A 12138-nucleotide genomic window follows, 5' to 3' on the forward strand; every position below is an offset into this window, starting at 1 on the left:
CTTTTATTTGAAAAGAGGAATTGTTCAGTATTAACTTGCCCGTCGCTTTGGCAATATCATGTGAGTCAATTTTCATGATTTGAAAATCTATTCAATCAATTTTATTGCAAGTTACTGAATCAATTTGGCAATGCAATTTACATGGGGCCATGAGCTTAAAATCCCAAAATACAAATGAATTATATTGATTCATACATAAAATACTGACATTTCTTCGTTGGCAAAAGCCATGCCCTAGAAATTTGAGGAATTTGTTTGTAAATGGAAATATTTATGCATTAATGGTAGTCGGTTTTTTATTGAATCGTATTATCTGAATCAAAAGAATGTAAAGATTTACAATGCCCTAAAAAACAGAGTGTTTACATTGAATTTTTGATCATGAATTTTATTTTAGAATATACGTTCTTCAACTTCGAACCCAGTGACTTTAATTAAAATTACTGAATTAGAATTAATTTCTTAATTAGAAGTTTCAACTATTGTGAAGCCCGTGACATGTCAGAGCGAACTGGCTTTGCTGATTGGCTCTGATTGGCTTTGCTGATTGATGACTCTTATTGGCTTGCAGAAGTAAGTGAAGTGTAAGGTTACATGAACAACTAATCAACTTCTTGCACGATATCCCTCTTAAAATATCATCAACATTTTTCGCTTCATATTATCATTCGCTTCATATCATGCTTCATATTCTGAAATATGAAGCATATAGTTTCAAGGGTATATTTTGCGTTTATAAATTCATTACAAATATTTTTTGCGATTTCCTAAGATATCTTTTAATTTATTAAAAAGTTGTTACTTTTTTACTCGTGTCAATCTAAGCGGGGTTGAAGTGTTCAGCCGGAAATTGATGGATAAATGCCCACCTTATTTTCTTCAGCCAAGATTTACTCACAAAATGCAAAACTTTTAATTACGTGGACAAAGAGCATATTTATTTTTTGTTTCACCATCTCTGCGAAATGCATTTACAGTTGCGTGAGTGTTACCACTCATGTTTCCATCTTCGCACAACGCAAAAAGTTTCGTGTTTATAGTAACATGTAATGCCATCATTATTTGCCTCTCAAGTTCTTGAGAATTCATCTCCGACTGTCATATGTGGTTTATTCTTTAATTAGCCTTCTTGATAGAAAATCATAACTCGAGGTCGAGCGTATTTCTTTTTGCTTTGATATCCATTAAATTGTATATATTTCTCAGCCAAAATTATGCCAAGTCCCATTGGGCGTATGAAATGTATTTATTGACTAGAACAAGGAAATCTTGGATATTAAATGAGAAACACCTTGAAAGTGTACAATATTATATGTAACGAATATTGCAGTTTCACTCCTCAACCTCTGAAATTAAGTTGACTACTATGGCGTGATTTGAATGAATATACTACAGAATAAATAAAATATTACAGCTTTGATCAAATAAAAAACCCAGCTGAAAAAAAACTAACCAGCATAAGTACGCCGTGTCGGAATAGGATGCCCGGCAAAATGGGCAGTGAACACAAGGGCCGCCCTCGCCGTTATCATGCCGAGCTGATAAGGCAAGGGGCATTACAGTAGACTGTGTTCCGCTAGCCAGCCCCTCCTCATTAATCAATGAGAAAAGCATTATACGATAACGCTCCACATACGAACGAGCCTCCATCGCTCAATCCATTCAATTCGCAAGTAATAGAAGCCTCCTGGAATAATTATTTGTCTCGCCGAAACTTCTGTAAATTCGAGGGATATTTGGTCTTGTGTAATAATTTTGTTTTTTTTTCTCAAACATTCAAGAAATGATGAGGAAAATTGGCAAATGCTCACGATGAAGGAGAAATGACGGGAGAAGTACCTTTAATGTAGACATTAAAATATATCTTTATGAAGTTATTTTTCCCGCATGCTTGAGCGACGTTCTTGAGGAGAACACGCAAAGAAGCCACATTTTTGAGGAGCTACGAAAAAGTACAAGAGTTCTGAATTTTTTTGCGTTCTTATCGACTGACATATATTTTTCAACTTGTTCCGACATACACAATATATTGATATATCGACAGATATTTTTTACTTGTACCAAGCTGCTTGTATAATGTCGCAGCATAGGAATGAAATTAAAACCTTACTATTTTTAACGATGGATTTTTCTTTGAATTTTGAATTTTGTATCACGGCTCAATGCAACAATTCCAGATATATTTTTAGTTTACAGGGACTTTAATCCATGTAAAATATCAATAAGAAAAATTTCTACATTTTTTATGTCATTTGTGTTATGCACAATCCTCTCTCTTTAAAAACTTTTTCTAATGCCTACACAAATAGAAGTTTGAATACCCATTCAGTAAGTCAATAGAAGTAAATTAAACGATAATAACCCGAATATCATTCGAGTTTTATCATATCAAATTCAAAACAAAATTTTATCCTGAATGCTTACAATTATTTATCACTGTAACCTTGCATTTAAGGTTACAGTGTCCTATTAAGTCCAATTCCAGATATATTTTTTTTTCATGGCCATATTTCACAGATTAAATCATTCTGTTCGGGTCGAAATATTATAAAGCAAACCAGCACATCTTTACGGTAAGTTTTTCAATGCAATCATAAATTTCCAAATGTAATCCTAAAGGCATTTTTGATGATCATGGAACGACTACAGCACCACGAATTCAAGAGCTGTTTTGTAAGGACATTTATTAATTTATCAAAAGCGAATTTATTTTCACCGACTATTTTAATTTGTTTGAAGTTTTAGCACTACATGATGAGGAAAAAATACTCTTAATTATAATCTGTGTGGAAGTCAAATTCAGCGAAAATGAATGTTCAATTGAAGTAGCCAAGCATTTAAAATTTGAATCCCACAATTAGGCTAAGAGAATTTTCGGTGTAAATTGCACTATAAGATATTTTCAGATCCTTGAAAAACCAAAAAATACAAAAAATAAAGAACGAAAGCAAGCTTTAATGGCATACGTAACCTCCATTGACTCCGGGGCACTCCGTTAAGGTAAGTGAACGGTTCACTGGAATATACATGTATGTGATACTGTTCTTGGTGTCAGCTTAAGTCTACACGCTACTTTCTTTCGTGCATGTAACGAACTTTGTGCATATAACAAACTTTGCGCTTGCAACGAACTTTGTGCATGTAATGAACTTTGTGCATGTAACGAACTTTGTGCATGTAATGAACTTTTTGCATGTAACAAACTTTGTGCATGTAACAAACTTTGTGCATGTAATGAACTTTGTGCATGTAACAAACTTTGCGCATGTAATGAGCTTTTTGCATGTCGTCTGAACTTTGAACGAAATTCACAGATTTTATTCAATATCTTTATGTGAATAGGTCACTATAATATTTCCTTACCGAAGTAGGCGGTTATTTATTGCGTTAAAAATTTCTTAAAACATATATTGAGTGGTCTTTTGATTCTCAGTGAATAGAAGAAACATTTTTAGGAAGTGGAAGAACTAGTTTAATGATAAAACTATGATAAAAAAAACTCGAAGATGCATATCGGCTTTAAATTTTAGCACCAATTAACTATAGGCTCTCGCCATTGATCCCTTAAATTACATGCAGTAGTATATTTTTAACGCATTGAATTCATAAAAAAATTGGATATAACATTATATTTTCACATAATTTTTTTTTCAGAGATTTGTTTATCAGAGAAGTGAGGAAATGTGACGATAAAGATTTTACATCAATTACGCGTATTTAATAGCGATAATTTAGCCTATACAAAAGTCCTCTTGAATTAGTAAGTAAAGTGCTTACAAACACACTTTTTATTAAACTCCCAACTTGAACCGAGCCTTACTACGTCTAAAAATACATTGGCATTGCTCGATACGGGAAGATAACGGATAACGATGTAATACGATTGTTTGGTGATTGCACCAAGGTCACGCGGCTGATAGATATTTTGAAACTTGGTTCTAAGCCTTCGAGCTATCCTAGTTCACTTTAGCAAAAATAATATCAACTATTTCTTTTCAGGTGAACAGTATTGGGATGGAGGTTTTGATAAAAAACCTTTGACTGCAGTTAATTCACGTTGCATCTATCCTCGGAAAACCTGCATAACAATGTTGCGCATAGATATGCGCTTTTTGTCGATCAATCATCTCTCATAATCCCATTTTAGAAGCGGTTCTGTAGAGCTTATATTGAAAAAAGGAAGAAATTACTTTGAATCCTTAATTACCTCAACGAAGTTGCTTCAAAGTATTGTATTCAAATACCTAATATCCAAATTTTTCAGGTACAGTGTTTTTCCTCCTATCAAAATACAATAATCTTTAATTTTATCTACATATTTGTTAGCAATGCTCAGCACGTTACAGTGGGGACTTCCAGAAACTATTACTCTATATTGAGTACGAATAACGATCAGGTGTTATCGCACTGGAAACCTACTTGCGCATCCCCGTCATTGAGCTCTACACATGAACGTCAAACAATGCTACGCATCGGTCGGCGTCCGACTATAAAACTTAAGCGTCCACTTCCAGTTTTTACGACCCGGGAAATCTTGAATCGCTACATATTTTTAACCAAAATTATAGTTTGGAATTCTTGTCAATGCCGCCTTCAGTTCTTGTCTACATGAATTTAAAAATAAATAGATATTTCATCTTGTTCCAATTATCTGTTACTTATATTTTACGATAGAAATGTATTCCTCAAAACTTAGTTGTGATAATTGATTTTACATGAATATTCAAGGATTCTCGAACTGAATGATGAAGCTGGACTACAAAAGATTTCAATCATGATATGGCAAAATTGTACATCACTTCCTTTACTGCTAAATCCTTCGTTTATTTGATATATAAGCTACCAACAGAATTTATTATTTCATAATCATTGTTAAATGAGATTTTATTCAATGATGTAATTTGCCTGCTCTATATAACTGGAAAAATGATTCTTCAAAAATTTAAAGTTTTTAAATTTAGATCATAGTTCATCAGAAATTTAGAGTAGTTTGAATTCAAATCGTATTTTTTAAGATATTAATAGAAATTTTAGATATATTTATCAAAACGTCGTATCTAATCTACACCACGTTTTTGTTGAAGCATGTACCGATAATTTTTTATGAACTTGTCATGAAAAAGTCACCATGAACTTGTAATAAGTTATGTCCAGCATCATCATGGCTTAATCCCCCCGCTGAGCTTCGAGGTTACGTAAAAAAGTTTACTTTGCGATAGCACATCGCGTTATTTTTAGTGCATGCTCGCTGCCTATTTACATGTATTTATTTATTATGACCTAGCTAAAAATACCCCTTCAAGCTCCATGTCAGAAGGAGCTTTTTAAATTAGAAGCCGTTATAATTTTTTTAAAGGATCGCTCCCCATTTTTTAAACATCAGTGCCAAATTATATATAGGGACGCTCGATCATCGGTCCTTATATGGCCGCTGATGATCTGATGATAAATTTTTATCTATATATCGTTGGTAAATCATCATGGGAGAGTCGGTTACAGATGATAAAATGATTTTGTTACTCAATTTCAATCAGGGATAACAAAACAAATGAAGAGTATCTAAATTTTTCATAAAAACATTCAAGATTCAGTATGACTTTATGTCTACTCAGTTCAAGATGAAGATTAGTTATGTGTGGCAACGCTTGTATAAGGTTACTATGCCATGTCAATGGTGTGAGATTTATTGCTAATGTGAAAATCATAGGACGACGCCACTACAAATCGTCTTCCAAATTCACTAGAGAACGTTTGTTTTTTGTTTAAACGATGCGAATCGTTTGATTTAAATGAATCCACTTCTTATGCAAGGTGTTTATCTTACTTATCTATAATAACTAGCTTCTATAAATATCTTTGTAAGTTTACCATAATATTGAATGGAATGAAACTCACCATGCAAGGACCTTAATGCTATCAAGTGCAGCTTAAATAACTTAGTCCAGATTTGGTGCAGTAATCCTTTATTCAATCTGCATAAGATTTAACCATACAGAAATAGACATCAGATCAATCAAGACCTCGACTGCTTTCAGTGTTAAGCAGAAATGCTGAGTATAATTTAAATTTCGCATTAATTACATTTAAAAATACAATTTTGTTATTCACTTAGTGAAACGTTCCTTAACGTAATCATGACCGGTGGTTCAAATTAACTTCAGATGATGACCTTATTAATTATATGACTCAGTGTTAAGCAGAATTGCTGAGTATGATCTAAATTTCGCATTAATTACATTTATAAATGAAATTTTGTTATTCACTTGGTGAAAAGTTCCTTAACGTAATCATGATCGGTGCTTCAAATTAACTTCAGATGACCATATTAATTTTATGAAAATTTACAGAGCAACTTCCTATATAAGGTACAGTATACTTGGAGCGGCGACTGTTCCGTGCTGCTGGTAATTCAACTCAATTAAATGTATCGACTATACACCAGCGCCTCGATTTCAAAATGGTGGACCCGGATCCATGTTACTTATGCCCGCCACGTTTAGTTAACAACGGGCTGACAAATGTGTGCTACAGTGAACTTTATTTCACTAGCAAATATTCATCACATGAAAAATGGATAAATATCTTTTATCAAAATTTGAAATGAGTTCACAATTGCGAGCTTCTCCTTTAATTGAAGGTTTCACATGCGCGTTGCTAAAATGGATTCAAAATGGGGAAGTTTTCGAAAAATTCTCGGCTATATATTGAAATTTTTCTGAATAGTTTAAGTTCATCGGCGAATTAGGGACTACAATTGAAAGCATGAATCTCGAAAAAAGCAGAAATAGTGAGTTAATAAATTTAAATGAATAAAGTTAAACTCTCATGCCTTCAATTAGTGTACCGTCTATAATTGCTGCAATAATATTTCGAACCGACGCTACTTTGGGGTGGCATTGTGGCAACCAATCAGTAATCGATGAACCAAGACACTATATTTAATTAAAGAGCTTGCAGGCAGGTAAATAATTTCTTAAATAAAAATAAACCAATAATAAAACAGTTTAATAATTTATTTACTAGTGGTTTACTCATGCCTTTCTCGATGCATTCAAAGTCGGTTTTTATTAAACCAATTTTTGTAAAAAGGGTCAGACATGCATTCCAAACACACGTCAAACTCAATAAATTCGTTAAACTCAAACTCGATGACCATCAACTCGATTTAAAAATCATGGGCGTCTAATTTATAAAGGCCTATTAATCTACGGTTAGTCAATAATGGCATGACCATGAATAAATTGTGTTCAATAACATAATTCGCTCTAATTAGCGTTTTCGCCTCCCGACTCCATCACTATTAATTTTTTATGTCGCTCAAATGCCTTTTACTATATGCCGATTTTTTTTAATTTTACTATCATTTATATTATATATCATTCATATATATTATATATCATTTATATCATTTTATTTTACAATCATTTATGTAAATTCAGTATATATACTAATAGTAATAATTATAAAGAATGCATTGCTAGAATATGTCAGTAGCATGCATTTTGAAAGCGGAATATATAAAGGAATTGTCACTGCCTATAGATCTGCTAGACAATGCACCAACAGCTGTAGGGCCTTTGCCTCACACCTGTCACGGCTGAATGTGTTGTAGTAATAATGATTATTACCGAAAATTGAATGGTTATTACCCCGTAAAGCAGAAATTGAATGATACAGCTACAATAAAAAATAAAATAAAAGCTGTGCTACAATAAAAAACTCAGCTCAGACTTGAAATAGGAAGCAAAATTGGAGAGTGTTCAAATTTTGCTTAAGATTTCCTGGCTAGTATAATCCGAATAAAATTTTAATCGTCGATCCATGGATAGCTGTAAGATGTGTTTGACATCTTCGACACATTGTAGTCTAATTTTTAAGTTAATAGCGAAATACAGCATCTGCGCAGAAGATTAGATTTTAAGTTGCGTTTGTTACAGCACTGCTTTGTGCATTATTCTGTACGCAGGTTGGATAACCTCTGAATTTCACGCGGCTCAGAATACTGATCCCTGTAATATGAAAAAAATATGACTAGTGTGTGCTCCGTATTATGCAGAACATAAAACGACAAACGTTCTTCTTAAATTATCCCAATTATTAGCCTAACCCCACTGGTGAATACAAATATCTATATTAACGAAAGCAATATTGAGAATGATGTATGTATTTCGCCAGTAAATCCCTGCGGAAATAATCGCCGCAATGTACGGTCATGACAATATTTATCAACGATCTGACAAATAAATATTATTGCTGTATAATTTCAGAGAAGAATAAATTATTCTAAAAAAATTACTTTATAAAAAAAATAACTTTAATAACTTTAAGTGTTTTAGCGGACTTGTCCAACATTTTTTAACATTCTCTCTCAGAAAAAATGCTTCTCATCGATATTCAGATTTGTTCGAAAAGTAAAGGCGGTTTTCGGAAAAATTGTTTGTCAAAATAAATTTGGGGAAAAAAATGGCGGAAAACCATTTATGTCAAAACCACCAAAACCAAATTCGTGTGTGAGGCACGAATAATATAAAAAATATGTTAGCAGTAAAGATAACAACTACTATTTAAAAACATTCACAATAACATGAGCATTGTGCTCTGCAATGCAAGACATTACCAGCCGGAGGAATAATAATCTCTAATTAATACACCAACATCTTCGACGTTTAATACCAAGTACAACCATGAACACTTGTACCTCAGAGCTACAACGATATCTATAATAGTGAACACAGCCATGCCGGCAATGTTTAATGCATGTAAGCAAGACTAAAGCACGCCCCTGAGAGGTGGAATGAGTTGAATCGAGCCCCTGTAAATGTAGCCTTTTGGTCGCACCTCGATATAGCTGTCACTTATGAGGTTATCTTAACGAGCCTCACTTCATCAGAATTATCCATGAGCAATGGTCTGCTTGCTGATCTCAAAGTCTTAAGTGGCTCACCATTCTTTTATGAATCTATAATTGACGCCTCAACGACCACAGAATTTTTTATTGACTTGGCCACTAAGTACGCAAACATTATGGTTCTTTTTAAAAAACTGAACAGTTCGAGATGCTTATTATATAATTATACTGGCAGTTACGTTGTCTTTTTATTTATTTCTTCAACGAGAAATCTGTGTTATTCGTTAATCGAGGAATTTAAGTCATCATACTGTTACGGGAGAGCTTTCAATATGAACAAATGCTCAGCGATAACCGATGCAAGTTTATACTTCGCTGCTTTAGGAATCAAATCTGTTTAACTAAAGGAAGGTTTCTTGCCATTAGGGATTCTATTGATATCTCAGGGTGAAATTCGGGAAAAGAAATATCGCGGAAGTCCAACAATTAATGCATGCAGAGAAAACGGAAATGCATGTTCCTCCTAGGTGATATAAAATGACAAACACTAAACAACTTCATACATATTGAAGATACACACAATTTTGAATAAATAGGATAATACAAGATCACAAATATTATACATCTTATCCGGATTAAAAAACATTCAGGCATTATGTGAAAAAACAATCAGGCACAATGCACTGATATAGCCAATTCTACAAAAAATTTAACCCTGAATATTTGATGATCTTTCCCGTCACATCGACAAGAACCAATTAGGACCATGCATTAACACCGACAGTCAAGTTGACAGCAAGACATTTTAAGACACCCTTCGTATAAGAAGGGTGTCTTGTAAGGGTGAAGGTTGTAAGACACCCTGGAAAAAAGACGAGCGAGCTGCGCTGCTACAATACAATCTCAAGACCCAATAAATAACTTTTCAAATCCCAAGTGTCCTTGAAAACCCGTGGCTTACTTCAAAATACTCTCTAAAGAGTAATGAGTTCCCAATGGATTAATTTGTGGCCGCTTTATCTAGAAGTACGAAATTCTCTGTAAACTTTCGTGTGCTAGTTTAAAAATTTTCCGGTGCTCACAGAGTGATATTTCATCGAAGTGTATTAAAGGTATACAACTTAATGAACCAATTACGATTAGCTAATAATTTTTTTATTATCATGAACCTCTTCTCTACGTAACCTTACCTGGTTTGACTATCAAATAAACAAATATAAGGTTGAAAAATACACCTGTTCAAACGAAAATTGATGTCGAATCTACTACTTTTCCTAAAATATTTCAGTCGCTGCTTGAGGCACTCACCTGGGATGGCCTGCAGCCCCATATCGTAGTGCCTCCAGCCCATTTGGGCACTCACCTGGGATGCCCTGTAGCCCCATATCGTAGTGCCTCCAGCCCATTTGGGCGGCGTAGGCGGCCTGGTATGCGTTAATGGGCGGCTGCACCTGGTGCCCCGCGGCCGAGGGGGAGACGCCCTGCAGGTATGGGGTGTCCCGGGCCCCGTTGAAGCCCAGGTGGGAGGAGTAGGTATTGTCGGGCGTGGGAGGCATGGAAGAGGGAGTGGAGGAATGGGGAAGGGATGTGTGTGGGGAAGGAGCCTGCCATACAGCAGGAGATGGAGAGGAAGGTTGTACGGCGAGCTGTGCAGAGTATGAGTTGTATGGAAGCATGTGTGTGTGTGGAGGATACATGGCGGGGGCGAGTAGGTTGGCTTGGCCGGGGTCCTGAGCGTACGAGCTCGAGCTCGACGGGAACATTGAGCCCATAACTTCCATGGCGGCGACTGATGTTTTAATAAATGAGATTATTTACTCTGTGTTTACGTAATTTCTGTGATGATGTGATGATTTAATAGTTGTTCGTTTAATGCACGAGTTGTTTTATTGAATTTATTAGTTTAATACATGTGATGCTTGCTTCCTGTGATGAACGAATTCCGGAAATGATTTAAAACTTATATTGATTTAATACTTGTGATGATTTAATGCTTAGGATGACAGAATACCTGTGATTTGAACCTAGGCTATTATTAGCCGATATATTGAATTCTTGGCCTGAATAATTTATACCATAATATAGGCATTGGTCCAAGTGGAATGATAAGCTCATGTACTGTTGATGATAACTATAACTATGATGCTCAGTAGTTGAAATTGCCCGGTTCTGTAGCCCTAGTTAAGCTTTACAAATGGTTATTCGGGTAACTTGTAATTAGTTGACGTGACAAGGAGAAAGCTATTGGTTTAGGTGTGTGTGTTATCATGGGTAGTTTCCCTTTTACTACCTTCATTTGCATGACATTTTATCTTACATTCGCTCAGAGTGAAGTTGATGTAAATTGTAACGTGTCGTTTTTATTGGCTTTTAAGATTCCGAATCGAAATTTATTTTGCGATTTCTAGGCAAAATTCTCCACAAATTTTCATCATCTAATTTACGAGGCGTAGATAAGGAAGATAAATACTTCCGTGTGTCTAATTTCACCTAAATGTTCTATTTCTCAATTCATTTTTAATCAGCTTTTTCATGAGGGTATATGCTACATCAAACCAATTTATGAAAATAATAATTATAAAATAATATCAACGTATTTATTTTCCTTTTTCTGTTTTTTTACAACCTATATTTTTGCTAACTAAGAATCCAACCTTCAGGCTTTATTGAAAATGGAACATTTTTGTGAAAATATCATATGAATAAAATACCAACAGGTAAAGTGTAAGTATAATTAGATAAATTTGTGAAATTCGTGTTCAATTTTTTATGGAGCTTTAAAATATGTAGGGAGGGTAGCTTGCATGAGCCCTGAAAAAAGAGAGGGAGAAATTAGAATTAGAGAATTGCCATCATCGTTAGCATTTCCTTTTTCAAATACAATAATAATCAACCAAAAAGTTGTCATTAACAATTAATAATACAAATTAAAGTAGCATAACCACAAATGCATTATATAGCAAATATACTTCCACTGTATGGTCATATAGATGAAATTATCAATTATCATTGTAAAAGTTTAACAATAAATGAAAAACAATGAACAGTTCAGCGTTCACAAAAATCATTGAAGAAATAATATTTTCGCCCGTAAGAAAATGCACAATATTTCAAACATTTGCTTTAGTAATGTGAATAAACATGCATTATTATTTAATGACGATTACAAGCACTACCTGGAGGAAAATGTTTAATGTGCGAGGACAATAAAACCAGTTAACGAATTTGGCGACGAGCACAATATCATTGATAACAAAATTATATTGTGACGGCACAATATCATTGATAAC

The 12138-nt window shown here is 34.2% G+C and overlaps 1 protein-coding gene across 1 annotated transcript in view; it reads right to left on the reverse strand.

Annotated features, from left to right (window-relative positions):
- LOC108666591 (GATA-binding factor 6-B) overlaps window positions 1–11652 on the reverse strand; it is a 32236-nt gene extending 20584 nt beyond the window's left edge. The window contains exon 1 of the mRNA XM_047883858.1: window positions 10212–11652. Coding sequence (XP_047739814.1) covers window positions 10212–10629 — 418 coding nt within the window. The 5' untranslated portion in view covers window positions 10630–11652. The remainder of the gene's footprint in view (window positions 1–10211) is intronic.
- Between the last annotated feature and the right edge of the window lie 486 nt (window positions 11653–12138).

This window comes from Hyalella azteca, unplaced genomic scaffold (genome assembly GCF_000764305.2).
Source record: "Hyalella azteca isolate HAZT.00-mixed unplaced genomic scaffold, Hazt_2.0.2 contig13872, whole genome shotgun sequence".
NCBI lineage: Eukaryota > Metazoa > Arthropoda > Malacostraca > Amphipoda > Hyalellidae > Hyalella > Hyalella azteca.